This window comes from Salvelinus alpinus, chromosome 5, assembly GCF_045679555.1.
Source record: "Salvelinus alpinus chromosome 5, SLU_Salpinus.1, whole genome shotgun sequence".
NCBI classification, from domain to species: Eukaryota; Metazoa; Chordata; class Actinopteri; order Salmoniformes; family Salmonidae; genus Salvelinus; species Salvelinus alpinus.
The window spans coordinates 73245392-73268399 of NC_092090.1; the positions used below are offsets into that span (position 1 = coordinate 73245392).

The window sequence follows — 23008 nt, forward strand, 5'->3', positions numbered from 1 at the left end:
TGGTGGCCACACCAGATACTGACTGTTACTTTTGATTTTGACTCCCTCTTTGTTCAGGGACACATTATTCCATTTCTGTTAGTCACATGTCTGTGGAACTTGTTCAGTTTATGTCTCAGTTGTTGAATCTTATGTTCATACAAATATTTACAAATGTTACATTTGCTGAAAATAAACACAGTTGACAGTGAGAGGACATTTCTATTTTTGATGAGTATATATATATATAACATTACACACACATTTGCAAAAAAAGGTTAAGGGGATTGAAAGTGATTACATTGATGGAAGCTACAATCTATCTGCAATATTAAAGCTGATCTCCCCCCTAAAAAGATAAAAACGATTATATGTTGGCAGTGGTTGCAGCCGGATACCAGTCATTTTCTGCAAACATATCCCTAATTGCTGATGGTAAGTATCGACATCATCAAGTGTCATGATGAATGAATGGCTAATAATAATATAATGAATGATTAACTTAAGTCATTACACACAGTAACTGTAATATGAAGTGTAAACGAATCTGGTCAATGATGAATATGAGTTGTACACAAACGTGCTTCTGCTCTTTCCGTTTGTTTCTCCCAGAAAGGAAATTAAGAAAACATGAGCTCCCTGTTGCAGGCGGAACAAAAACAAGAAAAGAGAAATGTCTGATGAGCTCCTGTAAGCACGCACGAATGCACACACAATTAGCCTCCTGTCCACCTCTCCCACCCAGAATCCCACTCAGTGCAGTGGAAAAAGAGAGGCATGCTGTGACCCAGGGCCCTGATGCTCCACTGTGCTGGATACGCTGGACACACACCTCAGGGTGAAGGAGCTCTCAAGTTTCAACCTCCTCACCACTGGCCTATCACACTCCTTGCTTACTCCGAACTTGTTCTCTGTGTGTGCGTGTGTGTATGTGTGTCTCCAGACTGACCATTTACTCACATTTTGTGACCCTTTGATATGGTTGTGCTAGTTACATTTTATTTTTTTTATTTTTTTTTATTGGTCGCATCGGTGCGAGCTGCACATTCTACATGGTCACCTCACTCCAAACTAAAACCATGATTTGGTCAAACACTTATTCCTGTAATAAAAGTCTCTGCCCTCCACCTGTCTGTCATGCGCCTGTTTCGCTGTGGCCTGCTGTTGTGATGAGCGAGCCACTCTCTCCAGCTCCGCCCGCACTCTGAGGAAAAAAAAGTGTTCTGATTGTAGGCTGAATAATGATAAGTGAGAAAGTAAGACGCACAAATATCATAACCCCCCCCCCCCCAAAAGTGCTAACCTCCCCTGTTATTGTAATGAGAGGTTAGCACGTCTTGGGGGTATAATATTTGCGCATCTGCAACTTTCTCACTCATCATTAACCACATGGTAGCATCCACATTAATGTAGAAGTGTTCATTAACATATTATATTCTTATTTACAATAAAAGTGACTCCAAAACGACAATAGATTATTTACCACTAATTTCTATTGGGCACAAAATAATCTGAAACACAACCAAAACAAACAGCAAATGCATAGAGTCACAAGCTTGATGTAGTCATTACTTTGCCAGCAGCTACAGCAAACTACACACCGCTGTCTGAGTTAAGAAGTTAAGCTCCGCTGTGCTGTGCATTACAGACTATTTAATTCCCTTCATCTGAACATCGGAGTGTCATCAACAATCATGCATGTCAGGTCAGTGTACACAGCGTAATAGAGAAAGAACAGACATGCTTCTGTCATCTCCAAAACAGAAACTGCATAGACAGGATTTTGAAAGGCTTGAGTTTTAAAGGTTAAGACTGCCTCCGAGGGGTGTGGCAAACACTAATCTCTAGTGGACATACTACGTAAACGGTACCATAGAACTGTCATAATACAACATGATCCGTGAGATCGACTTGTATTGGTTTCGTGGCTCGGGTTTTTCGTCACTGGTTATTTGGATAAATCACAATTTCGCAGGAGTTAGCATCTTCCAACTTTTAGAAGGGGAGGGGACATTTGGCCCATAGACTTGCCCGTAACTTGCAAAGCGAGAGGGTGGAGCTCTTTGTTTAGTTTCCGATCCTCATTCAATCTCTAGTCTTAACATGTATGGACCCTGAACTTAATTGAGCACCTAACCAAGTACGCAAAACTTTAGTTCTGGGTTAACCGAGATTAGACTAACACTGCCTGAGGGAGAAAGGATCCTAGCACTACACATCTGTGCATAACTGCTGTGTGAGAACTAGGGATGTTGGCTGTCACGAAATTTCATCAGCCGGTGATTCTCAAGCAAATAGCTGTCGGTCTCATGGCAATTGACCATTAATTAACATAAACACATTTAGCATTTCCTGGCTTCACACATAGCCTACAAGCCACTGATGCAGACCTTTTGGAACATCTACATTTTTAAAAGTCTAATAAATCCATGTAACATAGCCTACATCTTCACAATAAATCTATTATTTATTTTAGACAGTTCTAAAGAAACATGATATGGAGAAAATGTAGTCTATTTCAGAAGAACAGAATAGCATACTCTGATCTGGCTATACCATATGGCTGTGGGCTACACTAGTTCATTTAGCAGAGAAGATTTGGTTACAATTCTGTGGCATTATATTATTTGATAGTATGAAGAATACAATTGAACAAAGCTGAATAAAATAGAAAGGATATTTTCTCCAAAAGATTTGAGGGAGTGTGCACATGCGGCTATTCTGCGTTAAGCGGTTAACAAAGAAATAGGTACTCCTATATGCTTAATTTAGAGTTATTAATGTTACAAACTTTAGTTTTTCTGCAAATGTTGGGCTATATTTTTAATCAATTTTAAGGCTGCATGATGCAACTACTGAAGATTTCAAAAAAAGTTGCTTGAAAAGAATGAGCTCTGCTTTGTTTTTGCGCAGGCTGGACACACTTAAATCAGTCGTTCATAAACAATTTGAAAAACACTTGATAGTGCCTCGAAATTCCCGGCACCATCCCCTGTGTGTGGTCGTAATGCACCCTAAAAAAATCCATGCCTTTTGGCTGTTGTTCCTTTCTCCCTGAATGCTGCGTGCTCTGAAGCACCTCTCACTCACATGGCTCTCTATCATGTGATCAGGTCTTTCTCACAGACTACAAGTGAAGACAGACACTTTGCCAATTTAGAAAAACATTTAATCAGACCCTTTGCTATGAGACTTGAAATTGAGCTCAGGTGCATCCCGTTTCCATTGATCAAACTTGAGATGTTTCTACAACTTTACTGGAGTCCACCTGGGGTAAAATCAATTGATTGGACATGATTTGGAAAGGCACACCTGTCTATATAAAGTTCCCACAGTTGACAGTGCATGTCAGAGCAAAAACCAAGCCATGAGGTCGAAGGAATTGTCTGTAGACCTCCGAGACAGGATTGAGTCAAGGCACAGATCTAGGGAAGGGTACCAAAAAATGTCTGCAGCATTGAAGGTCCCCAAGAACACAGTGGCCTCCATCATTCTTAAATGGAAGAAGTTTGGGACCACCAAGCTGGCCGCCAAACCAAAAACCATCAAGCCCTATGATGAAACTGGCTCTCATGAGGACCGCCACAGGAAAGGAAGACCCAGAGTTACCTCTGCTGCAGAGGATAAGTTCATTAGAGTTATCAGCCTCAGAAATTGCAGCCCAAATAAACGCTTCACAGAGTTCAAGTAACAGACACAAGACACACTTCAACAACAACTGTTCAGAGGAGACTGCGTGAGTCAGGCCTTCATGGTCGAATTGCTGCAAAGAAACCACTACTAAAGGACACCAATAAGAAGACTTGTCTGGGCCAATAAATACGAGCAATGGACATTAGGCCAGTGGAAATCTGTCCTAATTTGAGTCCAAATATGAGATTTTTGGTTCCAGCAGAGTAGGTGAATGGATGAACGCCACATGTGTGGTTGCCACCGTGATGCATGGATGAGGTGTGATGGTGCTTTGCTGGTGACACCATCAGTGATTTATTTAAAATTCAAGGCACACTTAACCAGCATGGCAACCACAGCATTCTGCAGCGATACGCCATCCCATCTGGTTTGCGCTTAGTGAGACTATCATTTGTTTTTCAACAGGACAATGACCCAACACACCTCCAGGCTGTGTAAGGGCTATTTGACCAAGAAGGAGAGTGATGGGGTGCTGCTTCAGATGACCTGGCCTCCACAATCACCCGACCTCAACCCAATTGAGATGGTTTGGGATGAGTTGGACCGCAGAGTGAAGGAAAAGCAGCCAACAAGTGCTCAGTATGTGGGAACTCCTTCAAGACTGTTGGAAAAGCATTCCATGTGAAGCTGGTTGAGAGAATGCCAGGAGTGTGCAAAGCTGTCATCAAGGCAAATGGTGGCTACTTTGAAGAATCTAAAATCTATTTTGATTTGTTTAAAACTTTTTTGGTTACTACATGATTCCATATGTGCCATTTCATTGTTTTGCTGTCTTCACTATTATTCTACAATGTAGAAAATAGTAAAAATAAAGAAAAACCCTTGAATGAGTAGGTGTGTCCAAACTTTTGACTGGTACTGTATGTGCAGGAGGTTTCTCTCTCCCTGGACAAGATCACCTGACTGAATACCTGCCATAACCCCACCATGGGGCACTCTGTTCAATGTTGACATCAGCAAACCGTTCGCTCACACGAAGCCATACACGTGGTCTGCGGTTGTGAGGCTGGTTGGACGTACTGCCAAATGCTCTAAAACGACATTGGAAGCGGCTTATGGTAGAGAAATTGGTATTCAATTCTCTGGCAACAGCTCTGGTGGACATTCCTGCAGTCAGCATGTCAACTGCACGCTCCCTCAAAACTTGTGTTGTGTGACAAAACTGTACAATTAAGAGTGGCCTTTTATTGTCCCCAGCAAAATGTACACCTGTGTAATGATCTTGCTGTTTAATCAGCTTCTTGATATGCCACACCTCTCCTGAATGTTTTGGCATTTTACATCCAAAAAGTAACTTTCTGATTACTTCTACCATGGGCAAATATGTATGGACAGTTCTGTTCTAATCAAAATGGGTGCAGCCAAAAAGTGACTTAAATCCAATGGAACGACCCCTTAAGCATTTTTAATCCCTTTCTTTTCTTTTCTGGCAATAGACATGCAATGTTGACGTCATTGAGGAGAACATCCGCTCTATCAGTGTGTTGAAGCTGTGTGGCTTGAGAGACGCCATGTTGCCCTTTGCACAAGCCTGGAGGGTCTTCACAACCGGCTACAGTAGGGGGGGTTCAGCTACTTTGTCAACAAAATAAAGGGAAACGTGCGCCTTTTGGCCCGACAATCATACATTTCCTGAAAAAGTGTGCATGCTTTCAGTACGGTTCCACTGGGAGAAGGGGCAACCTTGGGTTGAGTGCCCCTGTGGTAGAGCGGACGCCCATCAGAACAGTGGCATTGCATCAAGTCTGCCCTTCAGTGCAGAACCATCATCTGGGCAGCAGTGGCCACAGCCCCCTTTCAGCACTGGAGAATGAGTCACCCTGTAGTGGGGAGTGCACCTCACCATGGAAGCCCACAGAACCTAACCAAACTGACAGCTGCATGAAGAGACATGGTCAGGAGTTCACAACATAGTACTAACAAAAATTGATGGATAGCACATCACTCTTCAGTTTGGCAGACTAATCAAGCGAAACAAACATGCAGGTGATGCTGCAGTCAGAGCTTAATAATTCCAGTTATTAAAAAGACTGATGAGAGACCATTACAAAACCTGGATAAAAAACACAAGATCAGTCTAAGAGGCTACCATGTATAACTGATCTAATCAATATCATTATTTCCTTTTCATAACATAAACGGTTCAGTTGCACAACTTATATTGTAAAATACATTGTGAAAATAGCAGTTGACAAAATATGAACACAGAGACCAAGATGTGTCACGGTGTCAGGAGATAACTGACTAATATTTACACCCTAAAAGACAGAAGGTCAACAAACAGGGCCTTCCTGCTACTGCTCTCAATATTCTTGAGCAGGGATGGGAAACTGTTGGCGCCCACTCAGTCGGGGTTTTAACTTACTGTTGAGAGTTAGAATAGTAGAATATGGGGATGTAGGTAGATACCCGATAGGTTGGACTATTCTCTTCATCACTCATTTTGAAAAAACATTTACTAAAAACTAAGAAATCAATCTACCATCATTTAACACAATGGAAAAATCGAATGATTTATTATTTAAATATTGAAAGTGTGTGGGCTACAGAGAGAAACAAAATGGTGCAGTTTCAGGCCATGTGGCAGAAAGTGATGCGTGCGCTGGAGATACGGTTGTGTGCACTTGTGGTGTTCACTATATATACACAAAAGTATGTGGACACCCCTTCAAATTAGTAGATTTGGCTATATCAGCCACACCCGTTGATGACAAGTGTATAAAATCGAGCACACATCCATGCAATCTCCAAAGACACACATTTCAGTAAGGCCATTCTACTGGCAAAGCTCAGTAACTTTTAACATGGCACCGTCATAGGATGCCACCTTCCCAACAAGTCAGTTCATCAAATTTATTCCCTGCTAGAGTTGCCCCGGTTAACTGTAAGTGCTGTTATTGTGAAGTGGAAACGTCTAGGAGCAACAATGTCTCAGCCGCGAAATGGTAGGCCACACAAGCTCACACAACTGGACCGCCGAGTGCTGAAGCACGTAGCGTGTAAAAAATCATCTGTCCTCAGGTTACAACACTCACTACCAAGTTCCAAACTGCCACTGGATGCAACGTCAGCACAAGAACTGCTCATTGGGGAGATTTGTTAAATGGGTTTCCATGGCCAAGCAGCCGCAAATAAACTTAAGATCACAATGTGCAATGCCAAGCGTCGGCTGGAGTGGTGTAAAGCTTGCCGCCATCGGACTCTGGAGCAGTGGAAACGCGTTCTCTAGAGTGATCTGGCAGTCTGACGAATGAATCTGGGTTTGGCGGATGCCAGGAGAACGCTACATGCCCCAATGCATAGCGCCAACCGTAAAGTTTGGTAGAGCGGGAATAATGGTCTGGAGCCGTTTTTCATTGTTCGGGCTAGGCCCCTTAGTTCCAGCGAAGGGAAATCTTAACACAAAAGACATAATGACATTATAGACGATTCTGTGCTTCCAGCTTTGGGGAAGGCCCTTTCCTGTTTCTGCATGACAATGCCCCAGTGTACAAAGTGAGGTCCATACAGAAATGGTTTGTCGAGATCGGTGTGGAAGAACTTGACTGGCATGCACAGAGCCCTGACCTCAACCCCATTGGGATGAATTGGAATGCCAACTGCAAGCCAGGCCTAACCGCCCAACATCAGTGCCCAACCTCACTAATGCTTGTGGCTGAATGGAAGCAAGTCCCCGCAGCAATGTTCCAACATCTAGTGGAAAGCCTTCCCAGAAGAGTGGAGACTGTTATAGCAGCAAAGGGGTGGACCAACGCCATATTAATGCCTATAATTTTGGAATGAGGATGTTCGACTAGCAGGTGTCCACATACGTTTGGTCACATACTGTAGTTGATGTTTGTATGATGTTGTCATTTGTATTGTTCATAAAATAAAATCTTACCCAAAAATTATTAAAAGTTTGGCTGTGCATCAGCAGTTTCTCTCTTGTCATGTCAGTCACTCAATTAGTCTAGGCAGCTGACATGGGCTATCTAAACTTGTATTAATCATGGCTTAATTGCAGACCGGGGGCCCCCAATTTATTTTGTCACTCTCTCTCAAAAATCATTAAAAACTGCAAACATTTCTCTCCACCCTATAGCAAAATGTGTAGAATTAAAGGAAATTTGCTGTAAAATTCCACATTCGCTTTCTGCCCATAGCAAAATGTTGACTGGCTACCCAAGACTCCTTGCTCTGGCCAATGCTATGCCACGCCCAAGGACATTAGCTCCTTCTCTGTAATGAGCCTGAGTACCTCCCTGACCCTTCACCGAACGCATTTCGGGCCCGTCCGATTGTTCCAGAAACCGATGGGTTGAGCCAGAGCCACGTGGGTAAAGCGGTAGTTTGAAAATTCATCATTGCCTTTGATACTCTGATTGGTTCGAGATGATCCAAATAGCTGATTTCACCGTTTTGTACCATGCCCCTTGTGCCCCTCACCACAAACGACTTCAATTATGACAGTCTCAGACTAAAGTATAAAGCAAACGACATAACTTTTTGTGAGTCGTCAGGCTAGGCAAAATGTGTAGAATTGCAGAAAACTTGCTTTAAAACGGCAACATTTTCACTACGCCCCATGGCAAAACGGGTAGAATTGTAGCAAATTCACTTAGGGCCCCCAAAAGGCTCAGGCCGGCTCAGACTGCATATGTGGGTACACAGACCCACAGCAGCCCCTCAGGATGAGTTTAAAAAAATTGTGGCCCAAAGTTGCCCATCACTGTTCTAGAGATAAGCATAGGTTGGGCTAAGTTATGCATGTGCATGATGAATTAGAACTGAATCCATAGCTGCAGATTCTCAAGACATTAAAAGGTAGTGTTGCAATTTTATTTACACCTCACATGTGCAACATGTTACACAATCTTCAGATGATAACAAGCACCACTACAAGTGACAGGCTGAGGCAACAATGAAACCATTCCCCAAACCAATAACAAGATTGAGGGAATGAAGTGCTATAATGCGTCTCTTTTCAACAGCATTTAACAAATTCAGAGTAGTTCATTAGTTCTCTCGTGCATTAATTGATCTCTTTAGTGTGCTGATGAAGACATTGTTGATAGTGACTTGTTGACTGCCTTTCTTGGATGTGATAGCCGTTTCTCAGGCTCCCTCTCCGGAATCAAACCCTAATTCCCCGTTACCGCATCGCATCATCCACCTACTAGGCATACACTTACATCTGATCATGAGCTATGATGAGAACATAGTGAACATTTCATTTGCAATTGGATATTGAATTGCTGTTCTCTGTGGGGGGAAAGGACTGACATTGTTCCTAGATTTTCACTGTGATCCAAAGTAAACCCACCATCTTTACACCAAGTCAGTTACCTAGCAACATCACGGCATTATATTCACAAATTAATGGATTGCAATGTTCAGCGCATACCCTGGATAAAAAGGATGCACACCAGTACGCTGAAATAGAATACTATAGCACTCACCCAAAATCAAAGTTCATTGGCCCATTCCCTCTGTTTTTTCAAGAGCGCGTGCTTATTCCTCTACTCAGCAGACATAGAAATACAATACAGGGTGGCATTTAATACCAGCTTGAAATGTTACAATGTACCCCACAATTAATTGAGACAGTTTCCTTTCCTTTGTCTTGAGGCCGTTTGATAGTTTAACGACTTCATGTAAAACAGGAATTAGGGACAGCTGATCATCAGTCTCGAGCTGCATCCAAGTCCTCACATTTCCTTGACCAAATAACTACGGTGGCCCTAAGCTTTATGGTAGTACACCGACGGAAAAGCCATGTACTGAACGTCCTTGACTTCACTGTATCCAATAGTAATTCACACACGAGTTGCCTTCTGCTTTCATTTCAGTTCCCCCTCAAGCGAAAGAGACGCTCAGATAGTGCAGCGGATTCAAACACTGGTAAAAGAGAAGTTCGTATATCCTCCTGAATCAAGAGTATATGGTGAAGAGACTCGCCATCCTGAGCTTCGGAGAGCCGTCTAATCTTGTTCGCTATTCGTGAACCACAGCTATGCATTTGCTTCCCTCTCGCGCTCAGGTCAAATGGAATGCGCCTCCTGTTGGCCAAATGATCGTGCACAACCCATTTCCGCAAACAGAGCAATATGATGCATTCTTATGAAAGGATAAAGTGACGTCAAGGAAAAATTCAGGTTGTGCATATGACAGTGGTAATGCTATAGCTATACAATCAACCTGGACTCATAACATCACCAGCCGGTCGATCTTCAAGGCATTCCGATCACCAAATATAGAAAACCCAACGATAAAGCCTTGCGTTCCTATTGCTTTTCATTCGTTTCACGCATTGCGGGGGATGCACTTGATTCAGCAGCCCGAGTGCCGGGAAGGCAAATTCTTCCTATTTTGAACCATTTAATGTATCTGAAGCTTGTACTCAGCCTACCCGGCAGGCCCAGAGAGCAAATCAGGTGCACCTACAGGTTAACGATGGGCAATCAGATAGCTCAGATCGCGGTGTCGGCACAGTTTTCTTGAGCCACAGACTGTTAAAAGCCTCGAAAGCACAGCAAAGTTGATACTGTGGGATTTCAAAACTTTTCAAACCATGACTTGAGAGAGACTCAACGAATACATCAAATAGGTGCTGTTTTTATGTGTACATTCATGTTTAAATTGTTAGTCAGCACCACTGTCAACACTTTGTTCTATACGTTTTATAAGCCATAAACTGCACACGTTTACAACCAGCATTACAGCTGCAATGAATGAGTATAGCAAAGTGTTCCAATAAACTTGCTTTGTTATTATTAGAATATAAGGCGAACGCGGCAAATGTTTCTTGTTCTAATCTCATCATGGACAACTTTAGCATTTTAGCTACTTTGCAACTATTTAGCATGTTAGTCAACCCTTCCCCTAACCCTTATAATAGCCTAGCTAATGTAACCGTTAGCCAATTAACAACAAGTAATTGAAATTCGTAACATATCACTTCATTTGTATAGCAAATTTGTACTAATTGTAATTCGTAACGTTTCATTTGAAATATATGATGGACGTCCACAAATTAATACATGCCATATAAAACGTAACATATCATGCAAAATGGTGGAGACATATTTACATTTACTATGTTGGCTGGTGATCACTGCTTTAAAGCAATGTAGGGCCTTGCGGCCAGATGTTGTTGCATTGTTTGTAGACAGACCTTTATATACAGTACCAGTCAAACGTTTGGACACACATACTCATTCCAGGGTTTTTCTTAATTTGAACTATTTTCTACATTGTAGAATAATAGTGGAGACATCAAAATTATGAAATAACACATATGGAATCATGTAGTAACCAAAAAAGTGTTAAACAAATCAAAATATATTTTATATTTGAGATTCTTCAAAGTAGCCACCCTTTGCCTTGATGACAGCTTTGCACATGTTGGCATTCTCTCAACCAGCTTCATGAGGTAGTCACCTGGAATGCATTTCAATTAACCGGTGTGCCTTATTAAAAGTTAATTTGTGGAATTTCTTTAATTCTTAATGCGTTTGAGCCAATCAGTTGTGTTGTGACAAGGTAGGGATGGTATACAGAAGATAGCCGTATTTTGTAAAATACCAAGTCCATATTATGGCAAGAACAGCTCAAATAAGCAAAGAGAAATGACAGTCCATCATTACTTTAAGACATGAATCTCAGTCAATCCGGACAATATCAAGAACTTTGTTTCTTCAAGTGCAGTTTCAAAAATCATCAAGCTCTATGTTAAAACTGGCTCTCACGAGGACTGCCACAGGAAAAGAAGACCCAGAGTTACCTCTGCTGCAGAAGATATGTTCATTAGAGTTACCAGCCTCACAAATTGCAGCTCAAGTAATTGCTTCACAGAGTTCAAGTAACAGACACATCTCAACATCCACTGTTCAGAGGCGACTGCGTGAGTCAGTACTTCGTGGTCGAATTGCTGCAAAGAAACCACTACTAAAGGACAGCAATAATAATTTCTTGGGCCAAGAAACACGAGCAATGGACATTAGACCGGTGGAAATCTGTCCCTTTGGTCTGATGAGTCCAAATTTTAGATTTTTAGTTCCAACCGCCGTGTCTTTGTGAGACGCAGAGTAGGTGAATGGATGATCGCCGCATGTGTGGAAAAGCATTCCAGGTGAAGCTGGTTGAGAGAATGCCAAGCGTGTGCAAAGCTGTTCAACAAGGTAAAGGGTGGCTACTTTGAAGAATCTAAAATATATGCTTCGTCAACATCTGGAATGTGCATTGTAGTCTTCATCAAGCCCAGGCTGCTCTGTTGTCCATTATGTGAGCGATAATGCCTATTACTACTATCTATACGTTCATCACACATTCACAAAAACACTAGATAGATCTACTTCCCTCACAGACCAAAGTTTGATTGTGAATAGGTCAACAAATTATAGCATATGGAGGGTGCTGTCTTACTGTTTTCCCAAACAGATCCTGTTTACCATTTGATTATGCTCTATAAAATATTTTTAAGGGGCAAAAGGAAATCATGTAAGCCACGATAGCGTTCACTGAGGCACAGATAGAACAATGAGCCAGATATTTCACCAGATGTGTAAATGTGAAGCATCCGGGTGGCGTTTCCACCCACTACCAAATATGGTGATGAGAGGAAGCCCAGTGGCCGCTAGTGGAAAAAATGGGCCGAGATGGATTTTGGCCAACATTCTGCACCTTTTCTCATCGATGGAATAGTTTTCTTTCTGTTTCCAAAACTAGAATCTGTAACAAACCGAGTGGACTGCGTTTTGTAGACTGTACCCTTTGCCAAAGTTTCAAAAATTGTTTAGAAGTTATTGCGCACAGAGTAGCCGTTCCCCTAAGGGAAATATGCAAATAAATGTCAGCACGCGCCAATAGGCTCTCACTAGCTCGTGTTTGGTTCTGCCAACCTCCTTGCTTGTTCGGCCCACTATGATACATTTGCTCCCGTTGGAAACGACAGGCTCTGGTCTATCTTGGGTTAGTTATACAAATCTTTGACTGATGTGTTGGTCCGTCTGACTCCAGGTGGTGGCGATAGTGCGCAACAGTATGGAGCCAATTTCACGCCATATGTATTGAATTTAAAATAAAATAAATCGTAAACATGAAAAATAAAGTTGAAAATGCAAACAGTATATTTTCGAGGAAGGGTGAAATAATGGATGTTGAAATCAAAAACCGAATAATTAAAAGCAAAATGTATAGATTTGTAAACAAAAATAATGACATCAAAAGCAAAACCTCCAAACTTGCAGGCAAATAATTTTAAAGCGAGAGCTAAGCTTTATGACAAATGATTAAAACAAATATTTGAAAATGAATGCAAAATCGTTTTCAGTTTAACTTTCCCAACAACCAATCATATTGAATCAATTTTGCCTACGCTCTTGCCTGCATTTACTACATTTTGGTTACGTTACTCATATCTTTGCTTTCGATGTCTGTTTTTTTGCTTTCTCTCCCAGTGTTTTCAATACCGAGTTGTGTCATTATTTTTCCGTGAAGGGCGGGGTTTAGAGGGAGGCGTAGACAATGAGTCTCCATTGGTCCACTAGTTCTGGAGTGACGGTTCATCCTAACCCAATCAATGAACATGATATACAGGATTTTCTTTCTATTGGCTACTTAACCAGACGGCCTGACTCCACTACCACCCGCCAAATCTTTCCCCCATGTACTAAACAGTTATCAACACCTGCGCCGAACTTTGGGCAACAGGGGCCTGTTGCACAAAACTAGGATAAGGGATTAAGCCAGGATATCTTGGTGATCCTGGCTCAATTGACCCGTAATCCGGTTGCACTAAAGATGGATAGGGGGCAGGAGGATATGTTATGGTATAAATTACCATGGAGATTTATTCTGTGGAGCTAGCCTGCTCCAGACCAGGCTAAATTCCAGGATCTATTTAATCTCATCCCTAATGTCAGTCAGCAGTCACCACAAATGGAAACCAATAGTTATTTCACTGCTCACTATACATTGTTATCACATATAACTAGACCCACTGTTATTATTTAAACGTTTGTGATCATTAATTTCAATGATTTTGGATAAAAAATGATTTTTAGATGATGTTGCTATCATTAGATAATTTACAGTTTCCCATAGACTATAAGGCTATATATAAAATGATAGAATATTAGGGCCACAGAGGGGAAAAAAACACAAGTCATAATATTGTAACCAGTTGTTTTAAAGGAGGACAGTTGTTAAAATGACAGATGTGGGGCATTTCGTGAAATTGTACTTCAGTATGGTTTCATAAACAAAGACATGCTGATGTGCCAGAATATTAAGTATCACATTGTCATAAGTATCAAAACTGTAAAAACAATATGTAGCTTTTCTGCAGAAAGAACCAGCCTCATAAATTTATGACTTTATCCTTTTTCTTCAGTGTGGCCCTAGTACTCTGTCATATAAACAAATACACATTCCATATGAATATAAAAACACAATGTGTAACATTATGTTCCTTTATTGAATAAGGACAAAACAAAGCAGGTAAACCATCAGCTCCTTTCGAAACTGAAGTCACAGTGACTCTACAAGATGGAAAGCACAGAATCCAAGCATATTATACAAAATGATACATACACATTCAAAGGTCTGTATATAACACACCCTGCATGTCTGCACACTAAAATAAATGCAGGACAAATCCATACACATCAACTGAACAGACAAATGAATGGATGCAGTAGCCTCCCTGCAGCCTTGTATTACACACAGTATACCGCACAAACATCATAAGAGGCCAAATTCGTCAAAAAACGAACCCAAAAAAACCCAAATTCCTCTGCCACCGCAGGACATATTTAACCAAAATTGAAAGCACACATACTAACTAAAATAATTCAACACATATTGGTCCCTCAGCAGCCGACCACTGTCGTCATCAGGGAAGATTGCCGGATTGTCCCAGTCCATGGCTGGTGGCACTCTGGGGGCCCTCTCCTTCCTCAGGCAGGCCACATTGTGGAGGACAGCACAAGCCACAGTAATATCACATGCCCTAACAGGGCTGACCCTTAATTTGTGAAGGCAGTGAAAGCGTGCCTTCAGGAGGCCAAAGGTCATTTCAACTCTGGCCCTGGTCCTGGCATGGGCATGGTTGTAGGCCTGCTGTGCTTCCTGGGGGTCTGTGAAAGGTGTCAGGAGAAAAGGCTGGCAGCCATACCCCCTGTCTCCCAGCAACACACCAGAGAATTCACCTGTCAACACAAAATCTCATCATTACTACCTCATAAACACAGTGATATTATTGACACAGCCATGATGGTTATAAATAGGGGTTGTGTGGCTTACCTTGTGATAGGCACTGATAGATTTCAGAGGCCCGAAAGATTCTGGAGTCATGGACTGAGCCAGGCCATTTTGCCACAACATTGCTGATCACACAGTCAGCATTGCAGACCATCTGAAATCATAAGATGAGGAATATTACACCAATCAATGCACATCACTGGCAATGCAGAGTGTTCGTCAATGGACAATATCAAAAAGTTATGTTCACCTGAACATTAATGCTGTGAAAGGATTTCCTATTCACAAAATCGGCCTCATGGGCACCTGAGGGGGCTTTTATCCTTATGTGTGTGCAGTCCACTGCACCAATGACATTGGGGAAACCTGTCACACAAAGTAATGAGTATCCTACTATGTGTTAACAGTTGTCCTGTAATTTGTAGATCCTCTTACCTGCAATCCTATAGAACTCCTCTTTGATGTCACAGAGTCTTCTGTGGCCAGGGAAGGAGATGAAGACATCTGCTAATGCTTTGATAGCCAGACACACACTCCTTATTGTGCGGCAAATTGTGGCCTTGTTCAGCTGTTCTGCATCCCCCACTGAGTACAGGAAGGCTCCACTAGCAAAAAAGCGCAAGGCCACACAAACCATTTGCTCCACACTCAGTGCATGGCTCCGTGCAGTGCGGTGCTTAATCCTGGGACCCAGTAGTCTGCATAGATACCTGATGCCATCTGCAGAAAACCTGTATCTTTCATATAGATGGTCATCAGGGAAGGCCAGTGGGTCCAACCGGTCCCTGAAGACCCTTTCTCGCCTGAAGGCTCTCCTCAGCACAAGTGCTTCTTCATCCACCACATCTCGCACGAATGGGCATGCCATTGTCAGAGCAGAAAGGAACACACAATTTTGGGCCTTCATATAGGCTAGTGGCCACACCTGGTGCTGGGGGGGTGGGCAAAAGAGGGCGATGCCTTATAACGATGACTTGGTTGTACTGATTGCTGGGAAAATAAAAAAAACCTTAGAAAGATGCCACCGTCCTGTGTGCTCACAATAAGAGCTCATATGTCATGGCTCACTTGACTTTACGAGAATATACCAAATTTTTATTTTGAGCTGTGTCATCTTCTTGGAGCTGGGGGAGGAAAGAAAAATAATGATTAATACATTTGTGTTACAGTTAGCATACAGTGTACATTGAAGGCATATCTCACCTCCCTCTCAAGTTTTTTTATTTCAAGGTCCAGTTTCCTAATTGTCCTCTTTTTTATTTCGGACTCCAGTGCAAGATTTTCCATCTTTTTCTTCTTGTACTGAATGTCTATGTCTGCCAGTTCTATTTGGCGCCGGAGGTGGTTGCCATACAACTTTCTGATAGCTTGTGAGCTCTGTGAACACAATACAATTAGCGCAGCTGGAATTTGGCAGGATGTGGTGTCCTTTTATTAATACGCACTATGTTGCCAGGCTGGTTTTCCCACTGTATAGCATCTGGGTCCTGTAAAAGAAATTAGATTTTTTGATTTTGATGAGGACTCCTCACCATTGTAGAGTAAATAGTACTTTCACAGTCTTAACATGATACCTCATGCCTTCTGGAATCCAGAGAGATGGTCTCCTCCTCATCATCGTCTCCATCATGTGCTGTTGCTGCTGCACTGGGGCCTTCACCCTATCACATTTAATCGGATTCATATTGAAGCTAGTAGACAAGACATGCCAGGCCTACAGTATGCCTTTGATGGAGTACTCACTGGATCAGCATCGTCTGGTGCTTGTGCTGGTGGCTCTAACAGGAACACAGTGCTGCCAGACACTGCAAGGCAATAGGTAAACCAAAGTCAGACAGTCCAAATTGATTCAATATGAATGTGGTTGTATCCCATGTAGAGATGGAAGGACATACCTTGAATGAAGCGGGTGGCATCTTGGGAGGAACCTATGCTCGTCTCTTTCCCCCCAGGGATCCCCTCTAAGACGGGCCTGCCTTTATTTAGCTCCAAGGCCATGTCCTCTGCTGGGGTAAGGTCAGCCTTTGGTGACCCACCACCCGTGCCTTGTCTGTGGGTATTCTTTTTCACTGCTAAAACAGTACAGACAATGTGTGAGCAGGCACCTTCTGGGTACAATATATGCTTGTGCTTTGTTAAATATTAGTCAGGGACCATACCATTCTGCAGAATGTTCTTGTATTTGATTTTGACCTGCTGCCATGTCCGTTTTGGCCCGTTCATGTTTAATCTACACACACACACACACACACACACATTTAATGGAGTCACACTGCAAAAAATTACTTGGTATTTTTGTCTTGTTTTCAGTAAAAATATCAAAAAATTTATCATAGCTTTATACAGTGTGATGGAGTTACTTTACACAATTTCACTCATATCTGCAGTGCATTTCAATTAAAAATTTAACCGTTTCATAATTACAGTACAACTGCATTTTTGGAGATGTGAATTAAATATTTGAATTGTAATTGTGATGTTTCAGCGGAGCGGTGAGTGTGTAATTGTGCACTACTTACGCATTCAGGCGGTCTGCAATACTTTGCCACGCTTTTTCTCTTTGCTTTATCACTGTGGCGGTGTTGCCTTTCTTCTTAATTATATCTTTTACCTCCTCGTATGCCTCCATGAGGATTTGTGCTTCCGACGGGGAAAAGTACGCGGCTCTAGTTGCCATGGTAAATCAGTTAATCTGTGATCTGTGGCGGGGTCTATTTGAGTGAGCCGTGAGCGCGCACCTATCCAGGATTGGTTTCACCTGGCTTAATGAATCCGTGTCTGCTCATCCTGGCTTGGTCTTTGTGCAACCAATTAAGCCTGGACGCACATGTTTTGGCTTCATTGAGCTCAGCTGAGTCATTTATCCCGGATGTCTTAATTCTACTTTTGTGCAACAGGCCCCAGGTAATTAATATGTTTACCTAAGTAGTTACATGTTTTGTCATTAAATGTATTAGATAGATAGGCATCTAATATCAGTACATTATTGACCCGTGACTGACAATTTTTGAAGTACGTTAGCTTAGTTGGCTGGCTTTGGTGTCAGACCAGGTAGCCAAGTGGAATGAATCGCAAGACTGCATGTCTGTAACGTTACAGTTAGCCACTGCCAGCCGTAGTGAAAGGTGTGTCTTAGAGAGAGAAACATGCATGTGTCTTATGTCCTCACAGGCGTTATGGAGAAGTTCCTCAACAGATTGCAGCAGGCAATGCAACACCTTCCTCTGGTTTTTGATTAGTTTGCCAGCATCATTGAGATTATAATTATCAGATCACTAGCAAATCAAGTAGACTTGCCTCAAAAGGTAGTGCAGAGCTTTCCAACCTATATAGTCTAGTCAATGCTGAAATGGAAGAAAGATGTGCCCCATCAATTGTTGAGTTGGATGGTGAAATGGGACGTCCTAAACTGATTGTGTCAGAACAGCACCTTCGACAGGTGATTGAAATGGATCTGCCTGTACCTTGCAACTGCTTGGCATCTCATCAAAAACTGACTAACGTAGAATGCAGGAATACGGTATCATGGTGAGGGGAACATACAGCCAAATGATAGACGAGGAGCTGGACAATCTGGTGGACACAATCAAGACAAGTTCACCACAATTAGGATGGTGAGTTAACGTCTGAAAGCACTGGGTCATCGAGTCCAGTGGACCCGAGTGTGGGACTCAGTGCATCGTGTAGATGATGCAGGAATACAGGAAAGAATGGCACAGGAAAGAATGGCACAACTTGGATGTGTTGTCAGAAGAACATACTCTGTTCGTCTTTCACTCATACATGTGGACACCAACCACAAGTTGATCAGGTAAGCTAAGACCCCTTCAGCTCAGTGGTACACATTTAGTCATATAACTCATAGCCCATACAATGCTGCATCTGTTGTATTTTACTGCAAGATTGCTGATTTGGCAAGTATACAAAACGGTCTTTCAACAGATATGGCTTTGTAATATTTGGTGGCATACTCACCGGTACTATACTTTCTAGAGTATAGTTAGGTGTAGGCCACCTGCCTAAATTCTAATCCCTACACTGAGTAGAGAAGACAAGCTGTGCTGTTTCATGCATAACTGTTAGTTGGACATGGTGCGACCTTCTTGCTGGTAAAATGTATTGTGCGAGAAATGGCGGTGGAAATGCCTTTTATGCACAAATATTGATATAACCATCATATCGAAGTAAACTTGAAGTCACACGATGATACAGTATGTTGTGTGGTCTTCCCACTACGACTCCCACTTTGAACAGTTATGGCGGGATGTGTGGATGGCCATGTCAAACATATTTTACAATGTCCTACACAGTTTGGAAGATGAGGGCTCCCTTGACCCGTCAAATAGCCTTCACCTATTCTGTGCGCACTATGTATTCCTCCCGCGCCGCCAAGCAGAGCTAGACACCTTTACCAATGGATGGGATAAACATTCTCTGCACACTGAGCAAAATCTGACCCCCAACCAACTGTGGGATATGGGACAAGCACAGAATCCTGTCACTTTCCGTGGCAATGTAGAGGTATAGATTTAAAGGAGCTAATATGAAAATGTAATTAAGTCTTATCTAAAAAATAAAATAAAAAAGTGGTTGTTTGTAAATTAGCATGATTTTCCATGTTTAGGATTTAAACAACTTGGACGGGGACAATGCCTGCCTCCCGGAGGAGCATGCCCAGGGAATTGTGGTCCCACCAGTGGAGTGCCCACTGACAGAGCAGGATATGACACTGCTCAGAGCAGCCATCGAGACAATGGACAAGATATTTATGCATCTGTTTTGAACTATGTGCTGCTACTTATGGCTGAGTTATCCTTATACCTCTGCTTGATACTGTCGCGAGGAATAACTGTCTAGTCCAGTAATTCTACATTGCTGCAGTGTTATTAAATGTGGTCGCAGCAAAATGAGACCAATTGGCTGATTTTGATTGGTTACTAATGTTGTGGAAAATTTGATCCAAAGATTCAGGTAGATTATTTAATTGTATAATAGAAAAATATTTAATCAAGCAGCTGCAGGGGAGATCTCTGCTTTCACAGGGAAGAACTCGAAGAGTAAATGGTTACATGTCCCTTATATAGTGAGAAGTAATAATACAATCCTATTGTTACACAAGTTATTTATACAAGCAACAGTTCCAGAACACAATGGCCTTGTGTTAGGGTGCAGACTTAACATGGGTCTATGAAAGGCATATCACAGTCCAACACAGAATAGGCTACAGAACAGCTCACCCAAATTCTGCCACCACACGATGGACAACATAATCAATGTTTATTTAAATTACTAAAATGTAGTTTAAAATAGAAGTGTTAGAATACAAATAGCTGCAGTCAGTAAATGTGAAAACGTTTCATTTTCCTTAATTTTATTTTAACTATATGAGAAAAGGCAATCCTTTTGATAGAAAATAAACCTTCAAATAGAAACAAACTGTCATGTGATACATTATGTAATGTAGAAACAAGTGATAGAATTAAACAGGTGGAGTAATGAATAGGATTCTGTGTTCACATGGAAAAGTGATTACTTTTGATAACGTCCCAATGAAAACTAGTTTGAAAATTCCAACATTTTATGGAAAAGATATGGATGTTTTTGGACGATGCACCTTGTTGACAAAATGACGGACACTTCATGGGCCATAGACCGATGACCTGCGGCTCAGCATAATCAATAAAACACCAAATCTCACATTTATTTTAGACTAACATTTAATTTTCAACAGCGGAGATTTGTATAAACTTTGATGTCTGTCTCTGACATTTGCAACACTGTTTCAATATTCAAATTCGATCTCCAGCTATCCCATTGTAATGAACCTGTTAGGAAGAGACAGACAGGCAGTGTTTATCAGCTCGTTGAAATCATGAATCAGCAGAAATGTGAGATGTCTAGATGCTTTTTATGGTGGAGATCAAGTTTATAAATTGTCTGGCTGGGCTGATGAGACAGTGGATTGCGCAGTCAGATGGAAAATAGGCATTTTAACGTCATAGATTTAGCCCGTGATAACTTATGGAATAGACACTGGCGGAAATGCTGTTTTAACCAATCAGCATTCAGGATTAAACCCACACATATAATTAAGTGATAATGGCCGAGAAGATGGTGTTTGGTGCCAATATTATCCTCCAAACACCGGCTTTGAGGGCATTATCACTTTTATACAAAGGGTTACCAACATATTCAAATAATGATTGACATATTCCCATAAATGTTGATGAATATATTCATACTATTTCATCCTTCCACAAGATATAGTCCAGACCCCCCCCCCCCCCCCCAATTGTATAATAGTAAAAAGATATGGGTATTTAAAGTATTTTGCTCTGTGATCCAATCTGATGCACAATTTAACGGTAGAACAGACTTACTTTTTACGTTTGTAGGCTACGAATACTGTAATGTCAAATCCCGAGTAGCCTAGACATTATTTGTAAACATAATACATATAACCATTGCAACTTTTCTGGCCATGAGTTAATATTCCCAAAGTAGCCATACAACCAACAAATTACCATGTGCATCCTTCATTTAATTGGGCCTATTAGATTATTTTTATATATTTTTGTTCTCTATGTATCTGAAAGGGAGTGCAGTTTATAACATACAGTAGTATTTTGCATTGAAGCGTATAGGCTACCACTAAGTAGGCCTACTGTATTTTTTTGAGTAGACAATATTTCAGAATTCGGAGGCAGTTTTAGGTTAGGGAGAAAGTAAATGCAAAACATTATTGAATTCAAACGATCTGTTTACATGTCGACAACAGTTAGCAATTGTTTGTGTTTCAGAAACCGTCAGATCTGCCGACACCTCTAAAGACATTTGATCAAGTTCGCCATTGATATTTCTTTTAGATATAGGCCTACAGTCTTGGCCTAATTCCAATACTTCCAAAGTATGCAAGCACAGTATTAGTTCATGATGACCATAACACAACCAATCTTACATATGGAAAACAAGGAGAAACCTAGCAGTATCCTTCCTGAGCCATGGGCATCTGATGTATGGGGTTATTTTATGTCCCCCATAAATTGTACCATTTAGGAGGTACCATAATCTGTCATTTTTATTTCTCATACCTTTCTCCTAATTTAGTGTCATCAAACCAGATCTGTGGTCACAAACCGGAAAAGAGCTCGGGAGATAATGAGCGAGAATCTTGAGGTCACCTACAAGGGAGAAGAGCGTGACTTTCTGAAGAAGGAGTCAATACAAAGGAAACAAGACGAGGAAAAAGGCAAAAGAGAAGTTGGAGAAGACTGCTCAAAGAGGCACTGTTAGCAGATTCCAAACCAAGGGATGAAAAGGCTTCTTTTTTTTTTACCCTGTGAAAGGATGAAAAGGATGCATGAACATAAAATTCAGACTGATCAACAAATGTGTCCTACCTCATTGTGATCTGTGTTGTAAATAAAGAGCACCTATTGAAATCAATTATATTTATCAATCTGTCTAAGAGGAATGATGTCAGTATTTTCTATAATTTTAATGGAAATAAGTTGTATTATACTGGGCAATAAATACAAAGATGCAAACAATGACTTTAGTACAATAGTTTATCCATAATGTGGTGTGTAACAGTGTGGTTGGCACTATTCCTTTTGTACATACACTTGAAAGCAACGCTATTGTATTGGGTTGCACAACAATCGTCTGTGGGAAGCCAGACTTACTGTGCCGGTGGACAGGACTTTTGGTCATGGGGGGGGGGGGGGGTTTAAACAAAATATCTAAATCGTATTATTAAACAGACTTTCCAAACGTGTGTCTGTTGTAGACCCACTTAACTCTGCTTACCCCATGTTTAAAAAATAAATAAATAAAAAAGTCCCCCAGAAAGTGTATTGAATAATACCATCCATTAGATAGTTTGTCTCAAAATACCCCCGCCATAATTACCAACAGTCCTGCCCACCGGCAGTAAGATGAAATGGATAACTTCTGGCTTCCCACGGACTGTTTTTGTGCAACCAAATACAATTAAAAGCAACGCTAGTGTATGTAAATACATGCTAAAAGCACCTATCCCTTTTGCTGTTACTCATTAAATATGTTTAAAAGATGCTATAGCTACTATAGT

At 41.4% G+C, this 23008-nt stretch overlaps 2 protein-coding genes and 1 long non-coding RNA gene across 10 annotated transcripts in view; 1 reads left to right on the forward strand and 2 right to left on the reverse strand.

Annotated features, from left to right (window-relative positions):
* The window catches only part of LOC139576737 (membrane-associated phosphatidylinositol transfer protein 2-like), an 86435-nt gene extending 76433 nt beyond the window's left edge, over window positions 1–10002 (reverse strand). For 2 of the 6 annotated variants that reach the window (XM_071403143.1, XM_071403145.1), the window contains exon 1: window positions 9114–10000. The gene's annotated coding sequence lies outside the window, so the exon portion shown is untranslated. Of the gene's footprint in view, window positions 1–1107; window positions 1184–9113 lie in introns of all 6 variants that reach the window. The other 4 variants (XM_071403142.1, XM_071403141.1, XM_071403146.1 and 1 more) reach the window with 4 other exon arrangements.
* Window positions 10003–14112: 4110 nt separating this feature from the next.
* On the reverse strand, window positions 14113–17896 carry LOC139576739 (putative nuclease HARBI1). 3 transcript variants are annotated; one of them, XM_071403151.1, is made up of 11 exons: window positions 17436–17896; window positions 17076–17146; window positions 16812–16988; window positions 16660–16721; window positions 16491–16577; window positions 16362–16403; window positions 16120–16293; window positions 15352–16040; window positions 15167–15282; window positions 14959–15070; window positions 14113–14864 (listed from the first exon to the last, which is right to left on the reverse strand). In XM_071403151.1, the coding sequence occupies exons 1-8, from the start codon at window positions 17591–17593 to the stop codon at window positions 15981–15983; spliced, it is 831 nt and encodes a 276-aa protein (XP_071259252.1). In that variant the 5' UTR covers window positions 17594–17896; the 3' UTR covers window positions 14113–14864; window positions 14959–15070; window positions 15167–15282; window positions 15352–15980. The 3 variants fall into 3 exon arrangements, with proteins under 3 accessions (XP_071259252.1, XP_071259253.1, XP_071259251.1); XM_071403152.1 differs by lacking the exon at window positions 15167–15282; XM_071403150.1 differs by lacking the exons at window positions 16120–16293; window positions 16362–16403; window positions 16491–16577; ... (2 more) ...; window positions 17076–17146; window positions 17436–17896 and having other exon boundaries at window positions 15352–16113.
* LOC139576741 (uncharacterized) lies at window positions 17830–22463 on the forward strand. The gene is made up of 2 exons (XR_011675165.1): window positions 17830–18727; window positions 22024–22463. It is a non-coding gene; the product is annotated as an uncharacterized lncRNA (long non-coding RNA).
* The last annotated feature ends 545 nt before the right edge of the window (window positions 22464–23008 follow it).

What these genes read in the sequence shown, in the direction of transcription:
- LOC139576739 (XM_071403150.1), bottom strand. Translation starts at nt 15,823, where the DNA reads ATGAAGGCCCAAAATTGTGTGTTCCTTTCTGCTCTGACAATGGCATGC. An exon ending in GGAGTTCTATAGGATTGCAG is followed by an intron (nt 15,283 to 15,351) that starts GTAAGAGGATCT and finishes TTTGTGTGACAG; the next exon opens with GTTTCCCCAATGTCATTGGT. An exon ending in CTATCAGTGCCTATCACAAG is followed by an intron (nt 14,865 to 14,958) that starts GTAAGCCACACA and finishes TTGTGTTGACAG; the next exon opens with GTGAATTCTCTGGTGTGTTG.